This window comes from Peromyscus maniculatus, chromosome 12 (genome assembly GCF_049852395.1).
Source record: "Peromyscus maniculatus bairdii isolate BWxNUB_F1_BW_parent chromosome 12, HU_Pman_BW_mat_3.1, whole genome shotgun sequence".
Classification (NCBI taxonomy): Eukaryota; Metazoa; Chordata; class Mammalia; order Rodentia; family Cricetidae; genus Peromyscus; species Peromyscus maniculatus.
Window position 1 is genome coordinate 83,504,816 of NC_134863.1, and position 26,537 is coordinate 83,531,352.

A 26,537-nucleotide genomic window follows, 5' to 3' on the forward strand; every position below is an offset into this window, starting at 1 on the left:
GATTTCCTACATTCATGTAGCCCAGGCTGGCCTCAAACCTGGCCTTGAACTTCTGGTCCTCTTTTTGCCTCTACCTCTTGAGGGCTGGATTAATATCATAACTATGCCAGGCTCACATCACTAGGAGAGGGCGGAAAACAGTTTCCCCAGAGGCATTCTGGGATCTTTGGTGGAGAGTGACAGCATTCAAATACTCACTGCAGCCGGGCGGTGGTGGCGCACGCCTTTAATCCCAGCACTCGGGAGGCAGAGGCAGGCAGATCTCCGTGAGTTCGAGGCCAGCCTGGGCTACCAAGTGAGTCCCAGGAAAGGCGCAAAGCTACACAGAGAAACCCTGTCTCGAAAAACCAAAAAAAAAAAAAAAAAAAAAAAAAATACTCACTGCGTGGGTGGATGTCTTCTGGTACTATTGGATGAGTCCCAGTTTCCCACCTGTCCTATAATAAGTGTTACATTTTGTTTTTGTTTAGTCTTAAGTAGGCCAGGCTGGCCTGGAACTCTCTAGGTAGCTGAGGATAACCTTGAGTTTAGGGTCCCCCTGAGTGCGGGGATCACAGTCAGGGTCTGCTGATGGAACCCGCCTCTGTAGGCGGGGCTGCGTCTCTAGCCCTGCTTTTCTTCCGGACTGTAAATTCCCCGCGGGCAGACCCTGGTTAGCGGAGCAGGCGGCGGCGACGCCTGGAAAAACACCGCAGAACTTTGCACCTCCAAGGTAGGAGCTGCCTGGGCTCGGGAGGCGAGGGGACAGGATTCCGGGTCCCGCCCGGCAAGAGCCACGGGCCCCGACAGCCCCGCCCACGGGAAGGAGGGGCGCCCAGAGCCCCGCCCACCGGAAGCCTCGCTGTCGCGACAGCACCGCCCACGGAGAGGAGGGACGCCCTAGGACCCCCGCCCAGCAGGAGCCCTTGCCCGGAGACAGCCCCGCCCACTCAGAGGAGGGGCGCCCGTGGCCCCGCCCCCTGGGAGGCGTGGTCTTCGGCGCGCGGGAAGCCGCGGGTGGTGGCGGCTCCTTGCGGACCGCGTCCCTGCAGGTAAGTTCCTTGCTGATCCCGGGTTTCGGTGCCTCTGCACCGGGTCGGGCTGACGCTGCTCGCCGGGGCTGCGGGGCGGGATCGCGGCGCGGGCGCGGGCAGAGGCCGGTCCGTCCCAGGCCGCAGTCCCGACTGGGACCCGGACCCGCGCGCCTCCCGCCAGGCCCGGCTGCGCCGCCCGAACCCGCGCCCCTCCCCACCAGTCCCTCTCCCGGGAGGCCGCTGCCCAGGGTGACTGCCCGTACCCGGTTACCGGTCCCTGGACCCCACCTCGGCGGGATGCGCTATACCCCCCGCCTCGCCTCCATCTGGGGTATTTGGTTTCTTTCTCTTCCGGAACGGTAAAGTAGTGGAAGTCATTGCCGGTGTGAGCGTTTTTTAGCTGAGGCTCGCAGATGCCCGCGTCGGTAGCCGCTTGCGTTGCAGTGCAGTTTACCTGGTTCGCCCTTGCTGTTCCAGGGTCGCTGTTTAACTCTGCTAACGTTTCCAGCCTCCCTTTGCCCGGTGGGGACTTGGAGGATGAAAGTGATCACGTGTGAAATCGCCTGGCACAACAAGGAGCCAGTGTACAGCCTGGACTTCCAGCATGGTGCCGCCTGGAGGATCCACAGGCTGGCTTCCGCGGGCGTGGACACCGCCGTCAGGGTAAATGGGCCGGTGGGAGGATACAGGGAAGTGCTATGTGGAGTCCAAGTTTTCATTCCTTTATTTGAAGCTGAAGCCAGCACCTCAAGTCGGTTTGCTACCTAGCCCAGAATGCTAAATTCTCAGGTCTGGGGTAAGCGAGGAGTGCTGGCGAGGTTGGCTTTCTTAATTGACGTTCTCTACTTTGTTACGAGTGGGTTCCCAGTACCTTAGAGTAATGAGAACTCTGTTGCTGGCGTGTACTCCCAGCACCTGTGAGGGACAGGATGGAGGATCCGAAGTTGGAGATTCTCCTTGGCGATGAGTTTGAGGCCTGCCTGGGTTAGGTGAGACATTGTCAAAATACTGAGTAGAGTTCCTGTGCCGTGCCCATTTCCTCTAGAAAGAACTGGAAGGGAAGGTCGCAGGTCCTGGGACTGCTGGCTTACATTTTTGCTAACATTTTCTTCAGTTTGCCAAGTTTCAAAAAGGAAATTGCATTTTCTACCAGAAAACAGATAGTTGTCTAGTGAGAGGGAGAGAGGAAGGTGGCTAGTGTCTTTCTCTTGTGAATGTTTTGCTGTCAACAGATCTGGAAGGTGGAGAAGGGGCCAGATGGGAAAGCCATTGTGGAATTTCTCTCCAATCTTGCTCGGCACACCAAAGCTGTTAATGTCGTCCGTTTTTCTCCAACTGGGGAGATCTTAGCGTCTGGAGGAGATGGTAAGTACTGTACTTAATAGCTCTTCAGCCTGACACTTAACGTGTGTCCTGTCTAACGGTGACTTTTGAGCTGGGAGTGACATGGGCCACAGCACCTTGGAGGCTGAGGCAGGGTGACTGAGAATTGAAGGGCCGGCCTGGGATAAATAGCAAGATACTGTAAGGAAAGAAAGTCAAAAAATGAGACCTGAGCTGGTTGTGTCTTCCATTTTGGGTGTCATTACCCTCCCTGTACACCTTTCAAATTATTTAATAAGTAACATTTTTGGACTGTATCCGAGTGTGAAGATGGAGGACAGAGCATTACACTCGGAAGATACGTCTGAAAATAGCTCCTTTCCCATTTGTCCCCTGCAGGCTGGTAGGGTGTGGTAGGAAGAGTTGACACACAGTGACACTGCCATTGGCCCGGGATGGTGCTGAGCCTGTCTACGGTGCTGGGCGTGGGCCTGCACCTCTGTATAATCTTCCCATAATTTGTGCCTGTTTGGGGTAGATTGATTTGTATTGTCTGACTGTGCTATGATGGGAGAAAAGGATACAGACAAAGTAATCTTTATACCATACATTAAATACTCTAGAGGACAGAATAGAGTAAAGCAAATCATGGTTTTTGTTTGGAAAAAGTGTCATGATGCCCAGAATGTGTGGGTGTGTGTCTGTGCACATGCATACAATGTACTTGCGTATACACAGTTACAGGAAAGTGGTACGTGGAACAGTTGAGGAGACTATAGGCTGTCTCCTATGAGCTGGCCCTGGACAGTTCCCCTTATACAAAGCCCCTTAGCCTTGAAGACCAAAATCTCCCTCTAGTCACCTCATGGAGAGTCGGTCGATCTTCCCAGGCCTGCCTCCTCTCCCGCAGGCTCCATGATGAGCTTGTGAGGTAGGATTCCAGGTGGCTTTGAGTGAGCTGTTTTTGTCTCTTCTTTCCTGCTCACTCATCCGATCTCCTACCTGGACATGCCGAAAGGATCGCATGGCAGGTTATACGGTGAGCCTGTAGTCAGCAGGGAGAAGTCGGCGGGTTCAGACCATTGCTAAGGTTTCCGATGCGTCCATGACGATATGAATAGGGGGCAGCAGTCCAGGCTCCCGTGTTGGCTTCCTGCGGACTGCCCCATGCAGGCCTCACAGGGGCCCTGTGAGATGGGTATGCAGCCCGATGAAGCTTCACAGGCATGGTTTGCAAACCCTTACTTTTCCTCTTTCTGATCAGCTATCTGTGTTTCTTTGGTTTCTCGATGCAGTCGGTTACTTTGAAGTGGTCTTTAGCTGGCCCAGGGACGCCTATATGTATGATGATCCTAGGTCGGGTCTATTATGAATTGGTTTTGTTTTTGTTTTGTTTCATTGATGAAGGCAAATTTACTTATCCTGTTCAAATTCTTTGTGTTTTTCTAAGAGAGGGTCTCATGTAGCCCAGGCTAGCTTTAAACTCACCATGTAGTGAAGGCTAGCCTTGAATGCCTGATCCTCCTGGCTTAGACTCCCCAAGGCTGGATTACAGGCATATTCCATCATGCAGTCTGTCCATATTCTTAGAAGTGAATGGCTCTTCATGGCCAGAGTGTCCACTGAGCAACATAAAACTTACAGAACACCCTAAAACTCCAGAGAAGGAGGAGGCATGGTGTGGGAAAGCCTTGTTCATGCTGTGCCTGTTCACTGCACAGACGCCGTCATTCTGCTGTGGAAGATGAATGACAGCAAGGAGCCAGAGCAGACCGCCTTTCAGGATGAGGATGAGGCTCAGCTGAACAAGGAGCACTGGACTGTGGTAAAAACCCTGAGGTAAGGGGAGGGGCCGTGGGAGTGAGCCTTCCCTTTTTTTAAATTAAAGATCTATTTTTATTACTTTTTATAATTTATGATTATGGATGTGTACGAGTGAGAGTGCATGCCGTTGTGTGCGTGGGTACCTGCACAGGTCAGAAGCGGGCGTCAGGTCCCTTAGAACTGGAGTTTCAGGGGATACTGTGCTACTCGTTGGTGCTGAGAACCAAATTTGATTTCTCTGAAAGGGCAACAAGTGTGCTTAAGTTCTAGCTGGAGTGACTTCTTTACAGCCTGAATACTTTAATAGTTCATATACCTGCTGGATGGTGGTGGCACACACCTTTAGGCAGAGGCAGGCAGATCCCCTAAGTTCAAGGCCAGCCTGCTCTACAGAGCGAGTTTCAGAATAGCCAAGGCTGCACAAGAGAAACCCTGTCTCAAAAAAACAAAGCAAAATGTTCATGTGCCTAACTTAAAACTTTTGCCTACTTCATAACATAATAAAGGATTAAAAACAGTTAAGAATAGATATTTCCTTCTATTAAAAGATTTTCCTTGGTTAAAAAAAATAATTGACACATCCCCCCCCTCCCACCCCCCTCACCCCCACCTTCTGCACCTGGTATTTTTGAGCTAGGCAGCCTAGCTGTGTAGCCCAGGCTAGCCTTGAATTATATCCTGTTGCCCCAAGTTCCCAGTGCTGGGATTATCCATGTAGGCCTGCAAGGCGCTTTGACTTATTTTAGATACAGCTATTTGAAAGCACTGTTTGTAGCCAGGGCTGACACCTGTCCACTGAGAATTTCTAGAGTCTCATTTGAACGCATGGTCCCAGACTTCGAACTCTTTGATAGCTTTTCTCTTCTGAAGAAATAATGCTATTTCTCCTGACTTTGGGCTTTAGGGGCCACTTGGAAGATGTGTATGACATCTGCTGGGCCTCTGACGGGAATTTGATGGCCTCTGCTTCTGTGGACAACACAGTTATCATATGGGATGTCAGCAAAGGTGAGTGATATACTTATTTTATTAAAATTATGTGTATGTGCACATGTGTGCAGTGTCGTGGAGTCCAGGCTAGGTTGGCTGATCCCCTGGAGATAGAGCTGTAGGCAGTGGTAAGGCTCCCAGTCTGGGTACTAGGAACCACCGAGCTTGATTCCTGTGCAAGAGCAGGAAGTGCTCGGACCTGCTGAGCTCCAGACCTTTGCTGTTATGAGGAGGCGGGAAATGTTGTCAGGGGTGCTGAGCGGGGAGCAGTTTCGGTAGAGGCAGAAGTCAAGGCCTCATCCCAGACCTCTATTACGTCTTCTGTCAGTGTCAACCTCAGTGGCATGTCCCTCTCTTGCCTCCTGTTTACCAGAGCTATTACTTGACAGTCTGTGTCCGTCTATCCCCCCCACCCCCAACCTCCACCCCCCAGGCCCCAGAGTTCTCCCCCTCTGGTTTGTTGTCCCCTATCAGGGTTACTGTTCTGTTGCTGGGGTAAGACACCAGGACCAAGGCGGCTTATAAAAGAAAGTGTTTAATTTGGTGTTCATGGTTTCAGAGGGTCAGAGTCCGCGTCCGTCATGGTGGGAAGTACAGCGTCAGGCAGGCACGGCACTGGAGCCGCACTGGAGCGCTTATGTCTTACTCCACAGCTGTGAAGCAGAGAGGGAGAGCAAGCTAACTGGAAATAGCACAGCCGTTTAAAGCCTTAAAATGCAGCCCCAGTGACACACCTTCTCCAACAAGGCCACACCTCCTAATCCTTCCCAAACAGTTCCACCAACTGGGGACCCAACATTCAAATATATGAGCCATGGGGCCAGTGTCACTGAACCTCCAGGCTCCCTCTGGCCTGCTGTTCTCTGTCTAGCTTGTCTCCAGTGTGATCCGAAACCATCAGAGTCTGTCCCTCTGACTCCCTTCACCCTTGGGGACAAACCCCAGCTGGCGTCTGTGTTGTGTCCCACCTCTGTTTCCCAGCCCTGGCCTCAGGCCTGTTTCTCGAACCCTTGCCCTTGGGCAGGCGTGTCCTCGGGTTCCTCTCTTGACTAGCTGACTTGCGAGCTACACAGGCCCCCTTGAGCGATCTTTTCAATCCCTAAAGATTGAGGAAGGAGGACGGCACAATTAGAATTAGGCTGAAGCGGCCGGGCGGTGATGGCGCACGCCTTTAATCCTAGCACTCGGGAGGCAGAGGCAGGCGGATGGATCTCTGTGAGTTCGAGGCCAGCCTGGTCTGTGAGTTCCAGGACAGCCAAGGGTACACACACACACACACACACACACACACACACACACACACACACACACACACACACACAGAGATTAGGCTGAAGTATGTCCCTGTGCCGTGTGGGCCACAGGCACTGGGTTAGCGGTGCTGGTGGGTGGTGGGTGTGGAAGCAGGGTGGCAGGGGGTGCGTGAGAGGATGGAAAGGAGGTGAAGGAGTTGGGAGAAGGAAGGGTAGACCACTTTTTGAAGGAGGTTTTCTCTCCCATCCCTCTCATGGATTGAACCCAGGGCCTTGGGCTTGCTTTTTTGTTTGCTTTCAAATGGTTAAAGCCTTTGAATGGTAACTGGTGGGAGACCGGCTCCCACTTTTACCCCAGGGAACTCTTGAGGAGGGAGAAGTGAGAAATATTAGACAGAAGGAGATACCCAGGTGATGAGAGGAAAGACAGACACACAGGATAGCCTTGGGAGGGCCTGGGTCTGAACCCACCAGCCCAGAACTTTATTCTGAAGGGCTTTTTATCATAATGCCTAGGGGTGGAGCAAAAGACCTTCCCCTTGTGAGACACAGCCAAGTGTAGACCCTTCCAAGCACCTGGTACCCAGGCCCGTGGTCATCATCCTCTTATGCCGCTCTGCTGGTAAAGCAAGCTCAGATCTCACTAGGAAACCTCTGTGGGCTCCCACAGTAACTTAAATGATTAAATATTGCAGAGTTTGAGTGAAGTATACTAGTCTGAAGTATTCTAGTCAGTGGTTATAGCTTGGTAACTGTTTCCCTTTCATCCTGTAAAGCTCTGTGCCGCTGGCTCACCCACTGAGTGCCCGTGCCGGCCTTGCCAGCTCCAGCCCCTCCACCCTTCTGTGGATATGACCTAGCTTTCGACTCTTTCTGTCCTGTTTTCTAAACTTCGGTTTATTGGTTTGTCTGTCTGTTTGAGTTTTTCGAGACAGGGTCTCAGGTAGCCCAGGGTGTCTTGAAACTCTTTATAACCAAGGCTAGCCTCGGACCCTGGATCCCCCTGCCCTCCCCTTCCCAAGCATTCACAATGAATGCTCTTGTGTGCTTCTTTGTAGGACAGAAGATCTCCATTTTCAACGAACATAAAAGTTACGTACAAGGAGTCACCTGGGACCCTTTGGGTCAATATGTTGCGACCCTGAGTTGTGACAGGTGTGTAAGTAACAGGAAAGGTTTTGCAGAGAGTTCATCACGGCCTCTCTAAGGGGACTGACAGTCTGGTTTGGGCTTTTGGTTTTGTTTTGCTTATTCTGACAAGACAGGAATTAGAAACCGATGAGGTCAGGTGCCTTATGCAGAGCGACAGCATTGAATCTTCATTGGCTGGGTGAATTAATGGAGAAAGAGCTTGTGTGTAGAAGGAGCTCGTATGTGTGCCTGCATGTGTGTCCATGTACCATGTGTGTGCCCGGTGCTCTTGGAGGCAGAAGATGGCATTGGATCCCCTGAAACTGGAGTTACGAGCAGCTGGGAGCCGTCAGTGCTGGGAACAAATTGAGATGGTCACTTCCCATTTCTTTTGCAGTGCTGGGGAATCAAACAGCCTGCTGATGCTGGGCAAACACCCCACACTTGAAGCTGATCTTGGTTTACTGCTGTAGCGGCTTTTATATACTGTTTTTTAGATTATTTTACTTTTATGTGTATGAATGTTTGGCTGCATGTGTGCCCACAGAGGTCAGAAAACAGGTGACAAATCCTCTGGAACCGGAGTTCCAGACGGTTGTGAGCCTCCATATGGGTGCTGGGAATTGAACCCAGGTCCTCTGCAAGAGCCGCCAGTGTTCTTAACCACTGAGCCACCCGGCCAGCCCTTTATTTTTTTTTTTTTTTTTTTTTTTTTTTTTTTGAGACAATATTTCATGTAGCCCAGGCTGGCCTCAAACTTTCTGCATAGCCGAGGCTGTCTTGGAAGTTCACACCCTCTTGCTCCGCCTCCTGAGTGCTAGGATTTCGGCTTGCTCCACCATGCTCTGGGCTCCGCAGTGCTGGGGTCTGAAGACGGGCGTCAGGCATGCCGGGCAAGCATTTGGGCAGTGGAGCCACAGCCCCAGTCCTCGGCTGCTTTTAATTTAAAGATTGAGTCTAATGTGGCCCTGGAATAAGGACAATATGTAAGGATTAGGGTCTGTTTATTGTAGATGCTCCCTGTCTTAGTTAGGGTTTCTGTTGCTGTGTAGAGACACCATGACCACGGCAACTCTTAGAGAGGCAACTTTTATTTGTGGTGGCTTGCTTACAGTTTCAGAGGTTCAGTTCATCATGGCCGGGAGCGTGGCAGCGTGCAGGCAGACATGGTGCTGGAGATAGCCGAGTATCTTGCATCTTGCAGGCAACCGGAAGTCAACTGACTCACTAGGCAGTATCCTGCGCATAAGAAACCTCAACGTCCACCCCCACAGTGGCACACTTCCTCCAACAAGGCCACACCCACTCCAACAAAGCCACACCCACTCCAACAAAGCCACACCTCCTAATAGTGTCACTCCCTATGAGATTATGGGGGCCAAATTACATTCAAACTACCACACTCCTGCTCGGAATGCTGTTCATTTTCTGATGTCTCCTTGAGGCGCATGAGAGAGAACAGTTTGGTTAGTGGGAACAATGTAACTTGGGAGCAAGATTCATTCACTGGTGTTTTCCATCCTTGCTCTTTTAGAGGGCGGGAGGGGCACAACCATGTCTTTCTGATCCTCCTGCCTCAGCTTCTAGTGTCTCATTCTGTAGCCAAGGCTGGCTTTGAACTCATGGTGATCCTCCTGCCTCAGTCCTCCATGTGCTTGAATCACAGGTGTGAGTTTCTGTGTCTGGCATTCCTTATGCTAGAAATCTCTGCAAACAAGACTGTCTACGCAGAACAGATCTCACTCTGGTCATACATGTTGGCATTGGGCGAAGCGTCATGGCTTGAAGATGAGGATTCACCTTCCTCGTGTGGGGAGCAGAACTATATATTCACTGAGAAGGGAAATGAAGTAAAAATAAATGTGTTCCCTATTTCCCACTGTGGCAGACTTAGGTGCTTCCTTCTGAATCCCTCAGTGAAGTCTAGTTGTCCATAACAGCTCAGCTGAATCTGTGTGGCTCACACAGACGGGCAGTACGTTGTTAGAGATCCAGTTCCTGCGTCCAGTCGACTCAGACTTCTCTTTCTTCAGGGTGCTGCGAGTCTATAGCACTCAGAAGAAGCGTGTGGCCTTCAACGTTTCAAAGATGCTGTCTGGACTAGGGCCTGAAGGAGAGGTAGGAAGTACTTTTTATTATAAATGCATCTGTGTGTGGGCACATGTCCCAGCGGGCTTATGAAGGTCAGAAGTCAGTTCTTTGAGGCCACTGTGTGGATCCTGGGGATAACTCTGGTCAACAGGCTTGGCAACAAGTGCCTTTACCCCTGAGCCATTTTGCCAACCCAGCATAGACTATTTCACCATTCCTTTGAGATCTGGGGACTCCTAACCCTTGCGGATCAACTAATGAGGCTTCCTCTCGGACTGCCTCCTTGGCCGACCAGTTCTCATGAATGGTTTAATTCTGTGTTTCTGGGTAGTGATTCCTGACTGGTGTGCCTCAGTTCTCAGCAAGCCAGTTCTAGGTGGTGAGCCTTTGTGCGAGGTGTCTTGGAATGACTTCAAGCTCTGTGTGCCACAGGCAAGAAGCTTCCGGATGTTTCATGACGACAGCATGAAGTCATTCTTCCGCAGACTCAGTTTCACTCCAGACGGATCTTTGCTTCTCACTCCAGGTGTGTCTGAAAACGCGTGACAGGGGTGTGATGGCGGCATGGGGACCCCTGTGTTCCCGTTGTGACACTTTTCAGCTCTGGCAAGTGTGAGCAGAGCGTACAACGTCCTCCGGGAACTTCAGACACTGCCACCCTGGCCCTTGGATAATGTCATGGTTTTGACGTTCACAGAAGTTTGGGAGTTGAGAGGCTTGGATCGGTGTTTTCTCTAAGATGAATTTTACTTAGAAGAGTTTTAGCTCTTCCACATTCCCATCCGTCTGTCCTAATTTTTGTTTGTTCGTTTGTTTGTTCCACACATCCCAGGCAGACCTGGAATCCACTGTGTATCTGGGGGTAACCTAGAACTCCACCTCCCTTTCCACCCCCAGCAGCTGGGATGACAGGCATGCACCAGCACACGTGGTTTAAACAGTACTGGGACTTGAACCCAGGACCTCAAGCATACTAGGCAAGCATTCTACCAACTGAGCTACGTCTGTATCCCAGAACTTGTTTTGTTTTGTCTTGTGTCGTGGTCTTGTGTAGCTCAGGTTAGCCCTGGACTTGTTATGTAGCTGAGGATGATCTTGATTTCTGATCCCGGAATCCGTTTCCCGACTGCTGGGGTTATCGGTGTGCCCCGCCAGGCCTGGATCTGAAGGTGTAGCTTTCATGTGGTAAAGGTGTAGCCGGCTGTGACACACGATAGAAGTGGCGCTGATGCTTTTGATACAGTGTATCCTATGCAGCAGCCCTCTCGGTGAGAAAACAAAACACAAATGGAGACAGCCCTAAAGGAAAATGAGGACTGGCTGTAACTCATTGGTCAAGTGCTGGCCTAACGTGTGTGAGGCTCTGAGGGCCATAAATAAACAGAGTGATGAAGGAAGGGTCCAGTGCATCCAAGAACGGTTCTGGCGCCCAGAAACAGGCAAACACAGAACTGATCTGTGGTGACAGTGTAGATATCGCTACTCTCTTCAAATTGAAAAAAGTAACAGTTCCCGTTAGGCTGTGCAGGATGTGGGTAGGCTGGGAATGCCGCTTGTTAGAGTGTTTCGAATGCAGCCTGGCAACAGTTAAGCCATCCAATCCCTGTCTCACATCTGAGACACAATTCCTTAGCAAGGAAAGGGCATAGGAATCTCTAGGCCTGTATATCAGCTCCATGTGGGGGCACTTGGCTGCAATTCATCACTTAGTGTTGGAAGGAGGAGGTAGGAGAACCAGGAGTTCAAGGTCACCCTTGGCTGTATAGTGAGTTCGAGGCCAGCCTGGGATGCATGAGACCCTGTCTCAAATCAAAACCAAGCAAATAAAAACAACCAACCCTCCCACCAAACCAAAACATCTACAGCCCCCAAATCAGAACCTCTCAACAGAGGAAGATGGTTTTCTCCTAGTAAATATTGTAGCACGACCAAAAAAAGGCCTTAGTGCCCTGTGTGCCGATTTATGGGCTGTTGACAGGAACAAGCAAACAGCGTGAATCTCTGCCGTTTACAACAGATAGACTGAAAAGACCACCCTGTGGGAGTGTGTGCCTGAGCTGTGGCGAGCTGTTGGATGTGCCCAGGGAGACAGAACCAGCATTGGTTTGTCCCAGTGGGGTAGTGAGGAGAGGTGGGCAGGGACTAGCTAAGCGCAAAAGCAAGAGTCCCTTGTAGTTCTAGATTGGTCGGTTACATGTCAGACGCATGCACATACGTTTTAAACCACGTGACAGTCAGGTTCTGCAAGAGGCTGCAGGTTGCAGCGTGGGCTAGGTCTCCAGACGACCCAAGGGTTGGTTTGGAGAGATGGACAGCTAAGGTCTGAATGCTGGGAACAGCCTGGGAGCTCTGAGGTGGAGCTCCGGCAGCTGGGTCTGCCTCTGCTCTCGTGGCTTTCTTTAAGGGATTTATTGATTTCTTCCAATCTTTTGTTTGTCTTTTCCTCAATTTCTTCAAGGGAATTTTTCATGTCCTCTTTAAGGGCCTCTATCATCTTCATACAGTTATTTTTAAGATCGTTTTCTTCTGCCTCGTCTGCTTTGTTTCGATGTTCAGGTCCTGCTGATGTAGAACCACTGGTTTCTGGTGGTGCCATATTGCCCTTTATGTTGTTGAATGTATTCGTACACTGCCATCTACCCAGCTGGGTTTGGGATAGTTACAGGTACAGGTGTTGATTCTTGTGATGTCTTTGCTGGTTGGGTCTTTTGTTCCTTTTTTTTGTCTATTTCCTTTATTATCTTTAGGCCTGAATGGCCAAGGGTCCTGGTGATTGGCGGTTGTCAGGTCCAGTAGAGTTGTCTCAGCTGAGGTTTGTGGGGTTTGGGTGCCTAGATCCCGCCTGTCCTCCAGTTCTTCTGGCTGATGTGGGCTTTCCCTGTGCCTGTGGGGTCTGTTCTTCCCGTTGGTGTGGGTGGTGCCTGTGCCCATAGTCTGCTGGTTCCCGGGGAGGAAGCTGGGGTGGGGTAGGTGGGATTGGTCTGCTCTTCCAGCTGCTGTAGGGGGTGCTTGTTTCTCTAGAGGCCGCTGGTGTTGGGGGGATGCTTGGCCAGGGGCGGATGATGGATTCGGTGGCTCTCGTAGGTTAGAGTCCAGTGGGTGGCGTTGGTGGTGGAGCGGCCTGTCCGCAGGACGCTCGCCTGCTGGACTGCCTCTGTTCTCAAGCACAGACAGGGTTTACAAGTGAACGCTCCTGACTCCAGTTCGTCCTGCCCTGGGCTTCCTCCCTCAGGTGGAGGTGACAGGCAGGTAGAACTGGAGCTGAGTGGGACGGGACAAAGGGAACATTTGTGTGTGTTTCTGTCACAGACACATTTTCTGTCACAGAAACATTGTTAGTTTACCACCCCAGGGGAAGAATATTTTGCAAGCCAGATGGGAAGGCTTGGGATCTTTTGCTGGGACACAGTGTAACCATGACTCTTCCTTCCTCCCTCCTCCCCTCCCTCCCTCCTCCCCTCCCTCCCTCCTCCCCTCCCTCCCCCTGCTCCCCAGCTGGATGTATGGAATCTGGTGAAAATGTGACAAACACAACGTATGTGTTCTCCAGAAAGCACCTGAAAAGGTAGGCGCCTGAAGAGCGCGGTCTCGGGTTTGCCCTGCCGGGCAGAGGCGTCTGTTGCTAACCTGTGGTCACCCCTGCAGGCCCATCGCCCACCTTCCCTGCCCTGGGAAAGCGACTCTCGCTGTCCGCTGCTGTCCTGTCTACTTCGAACTGAGGCCAGTGGCGGAAACAGGTACATCAGAACCACAGTGTGTGGGGGGTGTGCTTTCCCCGGAGTGGGGACTTGGTGGCTGTTTTGTGGAGAAAGCTATGCGGGTTTGGCTCAGGTTTTTAATTTTGTTCCTTTTACATGTAAAAATGATCTATTTCTGGGGCCATCCTATGATGTTTCAGTGTGTACAATGTAATGTTTAGATTAGGGCGTGTCTCTTAGGATGTTTCAGTGTGTGTGTACAATGTAATGTTTAAATCAGGGTGTGTCTCATCTCTTCGATGTTGACATTTGCTGTGAAGACGTCAAGAGTCCGTCCCATGCCTTTTTGACATGCATATTCCCGTGTAGTGTCCCATAATGCATAGCGTGCCTTTATTCTCTTTGTCAAGAGTACGCTTTCTCATCTAGAGCAACGTTAAAACATACATTAGTACTAACTAGTTTCTTTTTGTTTTTCCACTAGGCTTTTTGTTGTTTTGGGTCTTGAGTAGTCTAGGTTGGTTTCAGACTCACTGTCTCATGGCTGAGGATGGCCCTGGACACTGGCGTCTTGGGCATGCACCACCACACCCAGTTAGGTGTCTCTGACTATTAAACCCGGGGCTCTGCGTGCTAAGCCAGTTGAGCTGTGGCCCCAGCCCTTCCTCTTCGCTCTGTGTCTGAATTTTTAATTTTATGCCATACATAGTGTCCACCTTAACCAATGCTGGGCATTTTAGGTCTTGTTCGTTTGGGGATGAAGTTATATTGCTTAGAAACGTTTTGATCCTTTGGGCTGTTGCTTTTAAGGTTCATTAAATAGGACCAGGCAGGGCTGGAGAGATGGCTCAGAGGTTAAGAGCACTGGCTGTTCTTCAGAGGTCCTGAGTTCAATTCCCAGTAACCACATGATGGTTTACAACCATCTGTAATGAAATCTGGTGTCTTCTTCTAGCCTGCGGGGATGCAGGCAGAACACTGTATGCATAATAAATAAATAAATAAATATTAAAAAAAAAAAAAAAAAGGACCAGGCAGTATTTGGTTCACAGCACACCTGGCACTCTAAGGCAAAGTCTTTTGCACACTAACTGATGCCCAGGACTGTGTGGTTTCCCTGAGCCTGGGAAGCACACCCCGCTGGGGATGTTTCGTTCTCTGAGGCTCTTCCTCAGTCTCAGTCTCAGGAAGTGTCTCTGCTGTCCTGCTCCAGTCCTCACTGAGCTGACAACTCACTTGTAGCCTGGAGCTTTCCAGCTGCCTTGGTGTTCCTGAGCTCTGAGGCCCAGGATTTCAGCTGAGAATCTCTGAGGCTGGGCCTGGGGTCTGTGCCTTCCCTGGGCTTACCCAGCAGCCAGTGGAGGTGGCTGTGGACTCTGTGTACCGGCTCACTCTTGGGGTCACTGTCCCTCACCACCTGCTGGCCAGTGTCTTGAAAGCTGCTGTCCACTTACTTAGTCTCATATTCTGGTCCCTGTTTCCTTCAGGGTAGAAGCAGACACTGCTTTAAACTTTTTAAAGATTTATTTATTTATTATGTATACAGTGTTCTGCCTGCAGGCCATAAGAGGGCACCAGATCTCATTACAGATGGTTGTGAGCCACCATGTGGTTGCTGGGAATTGAACTCAGAACCTCTGGATGAGCAGCCTGTGCTCTTAACCTCTGAGCCATCTCTCCAGCCCTACTTTAAACTTTTTAATCCTTAATGTAAATGACATCACTAACTGCATAGAGCTTTAAAAACATGGCTTGAGCAGGCGTGGTCGTTCACACCCAGTTATCTCAGCACTTGGGAGGCTGGCCCAGAGTCCTGCTGTGAGTTTGAAGTTCGCTTGGGCTCTATGGGGATTATAGGTCAGCCTGGGCTAGATAGTGAGGCTTGCATGTGCACGCACATGCACACACACACACACACACACACACACACACACTCCTGCCACGCCCTCCCCCAAAAGAGACAAGCTATCACTTGCTACAGGAAACACTTTATGAACTCTATGAAGTAGACACTAAATGAAAGAAACCGTTCTCCTAACGGAAAGCTGCACTTCTTAGAAGGTTCACGACACTCAGAACCCCTCGGGTCCTGATTGGGCCTCTTATTCTTCCTCACATAAATGGAAGGAGCTGAATTCTTTTTTTTTTTTTGTTTTTTGTTTAGCTTTGTTTTTTGAGACAGAGTTTCTCTGTGTAACAGCCCTGGCTGTCCCGGAACTCACTTTGTAGCCCAGGCTGGCCTCAAACTCACAGAGATCCGCCTGCCTCTGCCTCCTGAGTGTCGGGATTAAAGGTGTTCCGCACCAACACCCGGCTTGAATTCTTTTTATTGACATTTTTATTTTGTTATTGTGTGCAAGTGTGTCTGTTGAGGGGGCCGGTTTCGTGCCTCACTAGATGTGTGCAGGTCAGAGGACAGCTTAAAGGAGTCAGTTCTCTCCTTCCGCCATGTGGGTCCTGGGGATCCAACTCACATGGGCAGGCCTGGTGGCAGCCGCCTTTACCCACTGATCCGTCCTGCCAGCCAGGAACTGAACTCGTCTGTGCGGCTTACAGTAAACTAGCTCCTAGTAACTTGGCATTTCCTTCCCCAGAGGGAGGAATTTGGGGGGGACCGGCTCTCTCCTTTGGGAACTGCGCTTCTGCGGCCTCCGTTAGCTTGTCCTCTCCCCATAGAGAAGGCGTCGGGGGAGCCCAGCCCCGAGCTGGTGAGCCTGCCCTACCGGATGGTGTTTGCCGTGGCCTCTGAGGACTCCGTGCTGCTGTATGATACTCAGCAGCCTTTCCCATTTGGCTACGTGTCTAACATCCATTACCACACCCTGAGCGACATTTCCTGGTGAGTAGCTAACAGACAGAGGATGTGGAGGAGGCAGGGCCTCTCCATCAGGGAGTGCTGTGTCTCCACAGATCTCCAGTTTGGTCTTGTTCACCAGTTTCTATTTTGTTCCTGGTGTGTGTGTGTGTGTGTGTGTGTGTGTGTGTGTGTGTGTGTGTGTGTGTGTTGGTGTGTGTGTGCCACAGCTCACATGGAGGTCAGAGGTCAGCTCCGTAGAGTTGGTTCCCTGCTGTCTCCTCACATGGCTCCCGGGAACAGCTCGTAGTCGGGCTTGAAGAGCAAGCGCCTTCACCGACTAACCTGTCTCAGCCGCCCTAAATTTATTCTTTATGTTGAGAAAGGAAAAGATCGCCTCACATTTATCCAGGTGAAGGTGGTCGGAGGGCACATGGACCCCGCTGGCCCTGGAGACTGAGGTGGGATTGGGAAAGGACACTGCGTGCCTGAAGAGCTTGTTCAAACGTCTGTTGTGTGGTTCCCCTGGCTGTTGCCTTCAGACAAACACAACGTGATTGGCTCCATCTTCCGATTCCTGCCTGGTCGTGGAAGTGTGAGAGTGACCTGTAGACGTCAGTAACTAACTTCTTCCTTGTTCTGGGAACACAGGTCCAGTGATGGGACCTTCCTGGCCATTTCCTCCACGGATGGTTATTGCTCGTTTGTGACCTTCGAGAAGGGTGAACTTGGCGTACCTTTGAAGGAGAAGCCAGTTTTGAGCATAAGAACTCCTGATACAGCAAAGAAAACCAAGACCCAGACACACCAGGGATCTTCACCGGGATCCAGATCGGTCGAAGGGACCCCCACTGGCAGAATCCAGGACCCCAGCAGTCCCTGCACCACCCCCTCACCCACCACACAGTCTCCAGCTCCATCTGCCATCAGGGACAGTCCCTCAGCCACGCCTGCTGGCAAAAGCTCCTTGCCGCGACCTTCTGAGGAGAAGACCCTGCAGCCCGCTAGTCAAAACACAAAAGCCCCGCAACCCCGGAGGGTCACACTGAACACGCTGCAGTCCTGGGGCAAGACAGCTCCCCGGTAAGAGCATTTGACAAAACAAGAAACTGTCATTGGGAAATGAGCCCCAGCATAGCACGTGGGCCACTTCCCTCCTTCTGGACCTGTGTGTCCTACCTAGGGGTAAAGCCTAGCCTCTGCCCATGGTACCATCTGTGATGTGTGCTAGGTGGCCTGCCTCCGCTGCCGTCCGGTCCTGGCTCTTTTCTTCTGTCTTCTTGCCCTGTCTCCCGACTCTAGTCATGTTTCCAGAGTACACTCTGCCCTTTGAGATCCTCTCCTCGCGCATGCTTCCTGGGGGAGGCCCTGGATACCTACTCCCGGTGACGCTAGAATCTTGCTGAGACCCATTTGAATGTGTCTTCTGTTGTCCTGGTCTTGTGACCCCTGCCCGGGTAGTGTTCTCTGGCAGGGCTTTGTTTCTGCTTAGGTTATAAGCGCACAAGGACAGGAAGAGCCCCCTTTTCAGCTCAGCGGCACCAGGCACCCCGTGGTGTAGGAAATCACGGGAGCCGCATCTCGGGGCTCTCCTACACTCACTCAATGCCTGTAACAGTCACAGAGAAGGAGGAAAGCCTTGTTCGGCTTGGTCCACAGCGAATCGCCTCTTAGCTCTGGGCCGTGTCACTACAGGATGGTGGGCGTGTGCGGGAAGGGGCTGCTCACCTCATGGAGGCCGGCCGAGAGGACAGAGCAGGGAAGAAGGAACCAGTGTCCCTGTATCCCCTTCAAGGGCCCCCTCAGTGACCCAACAGCGTCCCTTGGACCTCCCTCCCATGACACCACAGCCCAGGGACCTTCTGCTGGGCCTTTGCAGGAGGCTTATCCACACCGTCACAGGCACATTCCTTGTAAACTTCGAGTCTTGTATTTATTTATCTAAAATGGAAGCAGGAGCTCATGGAGCCCAGGCTGGCCTGGGACTTTCTGCAGTCCTCCTGCCCTGTCCCCTGAGTGCTGGGGTCATCTAGTTTTATGTACTGCTGGGGACTCTGTACATGCTAGGCAAGCGCCCTACCAAGTGAACCACATTCCCAACTCCTGAGTTAAATTTGACTAGTGCATTATTACCATAGGTCCCCATGGGATACGTTGCGTTTGTTTTTTTCCAGACAGGGTTTCTCTGTGTAGCCCTGGCTGTGCTGGAACTTGCTCTGTAGACCAGGCTGGCCTGAAACTCAGAGGCCTGCCCCTGCCTCATGAGTGCTGGGATTAAGGCATGAGCCACCAACACCCAGCACATGATATTTTGGTGTGTGTGTGTGTGTGTGTACGTTGTGTATGGGTCAGGTTGGGTCATTTCGCATTTCCATCCCTAAGCACAGAGCCTTTTGAGACTCTGCTCTCACACACATCCCCGTTGTTAACCATGGCCCTCTGCTGTGCGCTGGGCCACCAAAACTCACTCCTTGTCTAGCTGTGACACTGCCAACTGCTGAACCTCTCGTCCCTCTCGTCCCTCCAGCCTCCGTCACACCCTCACTCTATGTGAGATCGATCCACGTGGCAGGATGGCACGGACCTCCAGGCACTTGGGAGGCTGAGGCAGAAAGACTGAGTTTGGGGCATCCTGGACCACATAATAAGTTCTAGACCAGCTTGAGTACATACCAGACCCTGTCTCAGTCCCCCATCCCTACCCCCAAGAAAAATCCATGAGCGCAACCCTTCTGATCCCTCATCTGGGGGGAGATCCTGGTCTTGTACTCAGCGAGTCCTCCAGGCTCATCCATGTGACACAGATGGGGGGTTCCCTCCTTCAGGGCTGAGGAGAACTGCTGTGTGCGCATCTTCCTGAGCTGCTTAGCTGTGGGTATTGGTGGCCTGGGGCCTCCCGGGTGATGTCCTGGCCACAGCCATCTGCTAGCATGCATTTGTGCTGGCATTTCCTGCTGCAATCAGCTGCTGCCCGCGTCCTTCTGCACCAGGAGGTGCCAGGCTGGGCTTTCCTTCCTTCTTCATCTCTGATGCCCAGTTATCCCCTGACACTGCACTGTCCACGCCACCTGTCTCCCTTCTCATCCTCTGGATGGACTCAGTGAGGTGTGGACTGCTAAGTTGGATTCCCACTCCTTGCCTCCCAGTCTCCTGCAGTGTTCCTTGACTATTAGTGAATTCATAATACAATTCAAATGTAACGTTTGGCTCTTTTGAAATCTATTTTGTATAGAATAAGAAGGCATTTTAAAAAACTCTGTGTGTGTGTGTGTGTGTGTGTGTGTGTGTGTGTGTGTGTGTGTGTGTGTGTTTGTTCGTGTCCGTTCACCCTTGGAGGCTAGAAAACGGTGTCAGGTCCTCTAGACATCCTTGACAGTCCTGGGAGCTGTACTTGGGTCCTCTGGCAGAGCAGCAAACACCCCTCATTTCTAAACCATCTCTCCAACCCCACAATGTGGTGGATTTTTTTTTTTTCTTCTCTTGGTGTTTTGAAACATGATTTTACCATGTATCCCTAGCTGTCCTGGAACTCGCTGTGTAGACCAGGCTGGCCTCGAGCTCACAGTGATCCACCTGCCTCTGCCTCCCTGAGTGCTGGGGTTAAAGGCGTGAGCCACCACCGGGCACAAGATGTGTTTTTAATATTCTGTTTCTTTTAGGTGTGGGAAGGCATTCTGTGAGATATTTTTGGGGTTAAATTGCTTCTCTTGAGGTCTTCTGATCCATTCACCAAGCTCCCTGCAGTTTTAACTTAAAAAAAAAAAAAAAAACACTAGTTATTGGGAAGCAAAACTCCAAATTTAAAAAGGGATCTTGTGTGTTTTGGATTCACATTCTGCAAGGTGTGAACTAGACTCCTACCCAGCAGGGCTCAGCTTTTGGAACTTGGGGGATTGGTTATGGTGGATTGGTTATGGTGACGGTTGACTATGAGCTGTGGTGGCAGAGCCTCCCACGAGAACATTGTCCTCACTGGGCATGGCAGCATGTCACAACCTTTAAGACCCTGCTGGATGTGCTCTGGGGGAAAAGCTATGCATTTCCTTTGGTGGTTTGGAAACGTAGCTTTATACCTAAACAGTTTCTCTGACACTAAGGAGCAGCCTCCCCCACCCCCCTTTACTTTTTCTAATTAAGGAGAATAAACTTAACACCGTTAAAAGCAGAAGCTTCGCCCAATCCACTGCCCACCAGCGGAACTGCCCCCTCCTCCACAGAAGAGATGGAGTCAGGTAAGAGGGTTGTTCTTTGGAAGTTAACACCTGACCTTCTAAAGAGAAGCTCCGAGAAGGCCAGTGTCCTATCGCAACCGTCCTTTGGACGTGATGGCGTTTGCCTCACCAGGAGGAAAGGGACCCTTGCACTGAGCGGTAGAGGCTTCTGGGGGATGGGGTCTCTCCACTCATGCCAGCTGACGTCTGGGGCAGATGAGTAGTATTGTAGGGGGTTTAATAACATCCCTGATGCCACCTTTTATTTTTTTTTAAAGGATTTATTTATTTAATCTACTTTGGGTTTTGTCTGTAGGAATGTGTGAGGGTGTCAGATCCCCTGGGACTGGAGTTACAGACAGTGGTGAGCTGCCATGTGGGGCCTGGGAACTGAACTCGGATTCTCTGTTAGAACACTCAGTGCTCTTAACTGCTGAGCCACCTCTCAGTCCCCACCCGATGCCACCTCTTACCCTGTCACACCCTCCGCTGTCTTGATACACAGTCACCTTGGTGTATCTCTGTGCCGTGTGGCGGTACGGTGTCTCGCCAGGCCATTCGCCCCTCATCTTGGCTCTGTATTTCCTGTCACCTGACCTGACTCGCCCTCACTGCTTGCTAACCTTATGTCTGTTAATTTTCCAGAGATGCCTGGAGAGCCCCAGGACGAGCCTCCCGAAGTGAAAAGGCCCAGACTTCAGGAACCTGAAGGAGGTGCCCAAACCCTGGGTCCTGATGAGGCTCCCAAGTCTTCTTGAGGCCTGCCGGGCCCGGCACCCGTGTGCGCAGGAGGCCCAAGAGCTGAGGCTGCTTACAGTGATATCGGAGTGGAATAAATACCCATGAATTGATTCCCGTAGAGAAATGTGTGTGCTGCCTTTGCTCCAGCGGCCTGTGTACCCTCTTCTGTCGTCCCTTTCCACGGGGACTCTGGAGCGAGGCCAGCGCCTCTTTTTTTGTTTGTTTGTTATGTTTTTCAAGACAGGGTTTCTCAATGTAGCCCTGGCTGTCCTGGAACTCACTTTGGAGACCAGGCTGGCCTCAAGCACACGGAGATCCACCTGCCCCTGCCTCCCGAGTGCTGGGATTAAAGGAGTGCGCCACCACCGCCCGGCTCACGCCTCTTTGATGAGTTTCTGAGGCTAGGAAGTGTGATGTGCACCTGGGTCCCTTCACTTGAGGGACATTATACACTTGGGTGCTGAGGAGAAGAGACAGGAGGGGCCAGCCACCTGGACCACAAATGAGAAATCCAAGTGGAAGCATGCAGTGCTCCCAGTGGCCACTGGAGGTCACTCGCTCACTGAATCTGCTCGGAGGCCTTGAGGGCTGTCTTGCCTGGTGGCCAGAGTGGTCTCCCTCGTCAGCTTAAGGCCCTGGTGGCCAGAGCTGGACACACATGCAAGAGAATTATGAGTGAAATGTGTGAATGCTCATTTGTTCATTTGGGCTTCTAGTTTTGTATGTGTATGTGCACACGTGTGTGCGTATGATCCCTGTGCACATGCCGAGGTCAGAGAACAGTCTGGTAGTCAGGTCTCTTCTTTTGACAGGGTGGGTCTTGAGAACTGAACTCGGGTCTCCAGGCCTGGCAGCAGGCTCCTTTATTTGTTGAGCCATCTCAGCAGCTAGTGTGGTGGTCGAGGAGGCGATCTCTTCAGTGTGGCCTCTGCCTCGTGTCCTGTATGGAATGTACGGTTCTCACCAGCAGAGCCTGGGCTTCCCTCCAGTTTGAGCTCTGAAGGGAGGTGTGAAGAGTCTGTAAGGTTGTGGTAAGGAGTACTTAGCACTGATCACCCACGGGTACTTATTTCTGAATACTCAACTGACTTGGTGTCCTCAGAGGGCATCTCAAGTGGGATCTGCTCTAGGTTACTTGGCCTCTGGTCAAGGCCTTTGTCAGACCCTGGGGAAAACATGAATTTGGAGGAGAGGAGAAGTGGGAGGCCCTGGCAGCGCCCCTTCCCAGGTCTCCCCTTCCCTAGCAATTCCCTTTTTTCCTCTTATTTCCCACCCTACCCCTGCCTATCCACCCTAGAGTGGTGGATCTGGTGGCATCACCATTGGGTCCCAGCCTGCTTTGCTCAGAAAGCAGGATAAAATCAACCCCCATTTGGGTTAGGTCGTTAGAGTCAGCCAGGCATAGTTAACACCCACCCCCAGAGGCTCCAGGGCAGCCAGCATTGAGGACTCCCCTCTGGGGAGCTGAGGGAGCTGGAGGACACTTCAGAAAGGCAGGTGGGACTTGACCTCAGGAAATCTGTAACAGACATGCAGATGTAGCTGCCCGAGACACTCCTGATTCTCCAGAGAACAGAGCCGGTGGGAAGGGTGGCCGTGGACCAGGGAGCATGGCCGTGGACCAGGGAGCATGGCCGTGGACCAGGGAGCGTGGCCGTGGACCAGGGAGCGTGGCAGGAAGCAGGCCTTCCGCTGCAGGCTCCCCTCGTGCCTAGAGGGGGAGTTCAGCCTCAGGTGTTGGAGCGGTTCCACAGGCTGCTTGCTCAGTGTCCGTGTTCTGTTTTGCGTGGGTCCGTGAGGGAATAAGGGTCACTCCAAGGTGAATTTTAGGTTTAGCCAAACAGCAGGGGGATCAGCTGGTGAACTGACAGTTACTTGGAAAAACTTTTTTTTTATTGTTACACGCCACTTATACCTCTTAGCAGTCAGTTTCCACAGATCCAAACCTCTGAAGCTGTTTGAAGGAGCCAGCTGCCCTAACGATTCTTAGCAGTGAGACATCTTGGTTTTCCAGGTCCTCCCATAACTAAGTTTTGAAAAGGTCTGAGTCCTTTAGGAAGAACTCAGATAAGAATCAAACACTTCAAAGTTGCACACTTTTAAACCCAGGACTCAAGAGAAAGAGGCAGGTGGATCTCTTGTGAGTTCAAGGCCAGCCTGGTCTACAAAGCGAGATCCAAGTAACAATCAGAAATGGTAGTTCAAGTCCAGATGCTAACACTTGGGAATTCAAGCCAGATGCAATGCTCTTGGGGACCTCTCGCTATGCTCAGACTTGAGAAATTAAACTTTTTAAGAATATTTGATGTGTATGAGTGTTTTGCCTGGATATGTGTATGTATGGGTACCTGGTGCCCAGGAAGGCAGGAGAGGGCATCTGATCCCTAGTGCAGTGATCAGCTATCTTGTGGGGATCTGGGGACTGAACCTGCGTCCTGTGCACAAGCAGCGTGTGCCATTGACCTCTGAACCATCCAGCCTCCCATGACTTTTAATTGCATCTAAAAAACTTCGGAGTTGACACAAAATTAGCCACCAACTCGGGACAACAGTGGGAAGCCTGCCTAGACCAGAGCAGTCTGCAGCCCGAGTCTGTGGCTAATTTACCTCCCAGATGCTGAGTAGAATCCCTCCATCCAGATGCCCTTCCTCACCTTCAGAACGAAAAGACACTGGACCAGTGCTGAACATTGAAACTGCCTCAAAGATGGAGGCCGTTCCTCCCCAGTGAGCAAACAGACTTGATCAGAAGCCCTGGTGGGTTAATCTGTCCCTGCTGCTGAAGCTTACCCAACTTCAGCTTCCCTCTGGCGACAAGGAGCTCACCGCTGAGGGGCTGGCCTTACCCTCCGCTGAGTCAAACCCCAGTTCAGTTTGCATTTGCCGAGCCCCACACAGCAGCCCGCAACCCCACCCCCCCACCCCCCACTCAAGACAACTCCACTTCCCGCGGGCTTTCTCTTCCAGGCTAAGCACCCTTGGGGAGAGGGGGCCTTCAGACCTAGAAGCTGCCACCCCCTGCACTTCCCTGGGCGGAGGAAACCAGGAGGCAGAGCCATGGAGCCACCTGGCCGGAGAGACAAAACAGCGTCTGTGCTTTCGGCCCTAGCCCGTGAAGCTACTTTTTCTTCTCAGGCCAGCGCAGCGGGTTTGTCCGGGGCTCCTGTTTCCTGGCGGCTGGACAAACGGAAGAAATGGTCCGGCTAGCCACAGACCCAAGTAACACTCCGGCCCTGCTGGGCAAGTGTCCCAGCCCCACCTGGAGGACCTGAACCACCTCGACCCTCCCGAGTCCCAGGCTGCCAGATTTGTCTCCATCTCCCTGTGGCTTGGCTTGCCTCTAGTCCACCACTGGGGCCCTGCAACTGCGACTCGGGTTCCCAGGAACAACCTTGCTGAGCTAAGACAAAGGGCGTGGGTGGAGCCGGTGGACCTGCCCACCTTGGGTTGCCGAGGCTGGTCCTCAGCAGCACTCCTCAGTCTGTTTATGGCCCAGCTCCACAGCCAAGGGTGAATTGAGGGGAGTCAGGACAGGGACTCAAACAGGGCAGGAACCTGGAGGTAGGAGCGGATGCAGAGGCCATGGAGGGGTGTTGCTCACTGGCTTGCCCAGCCTGCTTTCTTATAGAACCCAGGACCGCCACCTAGGGATGTCACCCATCATGACCTGGGTCCTCCTCCACCAATCACTAAGAAAATGCCCTACAGACTTGTGTAAACCTGATCTCATGGAGGCATTTTCTTTTCTTTCTTTCTTTTTAAAATTTATTTATTTATTATGAATACAGTGTTCTGTCTGCATGTATTCCTGCCCGCCAGAAAAGGGCACCAGATCTCATTACAGATGGTTGTGAGCCACCATATGGGTGCTGGGAATTGAACTCAGGACCTCTGGAAGAAGAGCCAGTGTTCTTAACCTCTGAGCCATCTCTCCAGCCCCCGGAGGCATTTTCTTAATTGAGCTCCCTCCTCAGATGACCAGCTTGTGTGGGGTTGACAGAGAACTGTCCAGCACAGTGGGCTGAGCTTCAGCCGCTGTCACTGGCTGCACGCACCACACACCTCTCCGCATGGTTCAGAGTCACAGCTGTGTGTGGTGGCTTCCGTGGCAGTCTGTCTGAACACTTGCTCCTGGGGCCGTCGGTGTCCCCAGGCTCTTTTATTTCTCCAGCGCTAGCTGGGCCCTATGGCCTGAAGTCATTAATCATAGTTGACTTTGATTTCTCCTCTGCATAACTCGGTGTATTAATCCCTGCTGGTCAGCACACTAAGCTAATTAAATCAAGCTCTGCTCACTCTCTTCACACACACACACACACACACACACACACACACACACACACATACACACACGCCCTTACAAATATAGTCCCCAAACAGGTCAATCTGTTACAAATGCTGATGTAAATTGTAATAAAATATTAGAACAAAGGTCACATATAAATATGCCCAATAAAAATATGTTTTACTTTGTAAACCACAGAGCTTTCAATGGGTGGGAGAAGAGTGGTACGAGATGAGTGGTACGGTATTGCTAGAGCCCCTGACACCCCATGACTTCCGCTGGCTCGCCTTTGCCTCCGAGTGCTGGGATTCAAGGCGTGTGCCACCACTGCTCAGCTCTTATGTGTGTGTGTGTGTGTGTGTGTGTGTTTTAAGATTTATTTATTTTCTTATTTATTAAGTATACAGTGTTCTGTCTGCATGTGTCCTTGCAGGCCAGAAGAGGGCACCAGATCTCACTACAAGTGGTTGTGGGCCACCAAGTGGTTGCTGGGAATTGAACTCAGGACCCCTGGAAGAGCAGTCTTGAACCACTGAGCCATCTCTCCAGCCCCATGTGCATTTTTTTTTAATTTAACGTTTTTAGTTACATTTTTTTCTTTTTTTAGTGTGCATATGCATTTGTACCCATTGTGTGGGCAGGCATGCGCCACAGTGCATGTGTGAGGCCAGCGGACAGCTTGTGGGAGTGGCTTTCTCCTTCCGCCGTGTGGGTTGAACTCCTGTTTTCACACGGGGCAGCAGGCTTCTTTTCCCCTTGGGCCGCCTCGCTGGCCTTTGCTGTTAGCTGTGTTATTTACGCTCTCCTCACCACCTTCCCGTAAACACACTGCTCTCTACTTTCTACTTTGCCCTTCAGAATCTTGGGTTCATCATCAGTCTCTCCTTCCTCTTCTTCCTGTTTTTTTTTCTATGATCTTTCATGTTGCCCCCCAGAATGTTTGATTGTTCTCTGTGAAGCCTTTACAGGTATGATTACTAGTCTGCCTTCAGCTTCGCCCACCTGGTAGGGGTTTGATACAGTAACTTTGCTATTGTAACTTTCTAGAGAGGCTGTCACTGTGCTTTGAGCTCCTCTTTAAAATGAGAGAGAGAGAGAGAGAGAGAGAGAGAGAGAGAGAGAGAGAGAGACTTTTGTTTTTACATTTCCAATAGGTTGAGCATTAATTTCTTTTTTGCTTCAA

At 51.4% G+C, this 26,537-nt stretch overlaps 1 protein-coding gene across 2 annotated transcripts; it reads left to right on the plus strand.

Annotated features, from left to right (window-relative positions):
- The first annotated feature begins 967 nt into the window (after positions 1-967).
- On the plus strand, positions 968-21,179 carry Chaf1b (chromatin assembly factor 1 subunit B). 2 transcript variants are annotated; one of them, XM_015999833.3, is made up of 14 exons: positions 968-1,031; positions 1,491-1,676; positions 2,246-2,378; positions 4,058-4,175; positions 5,065-5,168; positions 7,462-7,558; positions 9,568-9,652; positions 10,058-10,151; positions 13,121-13,190; positions 13,271-13,362; positions 16,000-16,162; positions 16,769-17,200; positions 20,255-20,349; positions 20,974-21,179. In XM_015999833.3, exons 2-14 carry the CDS (start codon positions 1,551-1,553, stop codon positions 21,084-21,086), a joined length of 1,722 nt encoding a protein of 573 aa, XP_015855319.1. In that variant the 5' UTR covers positions 968-1,031; positions 1,491-1,550; the 3' UTR covers positions 21,087-21,179. The 2 variants fall into 2 exon arrangements, with proteins under 2 accessions (XP_015855319.1, XP_042115557.1); XM_042259623.2 differs by lacking the exon at positions 968-1,031 and adding an exon at positions 1,117-1,344.
- The last annotated feature ends 5,358 nt before the right edge of the window (positions 21,180-26,537 follow it).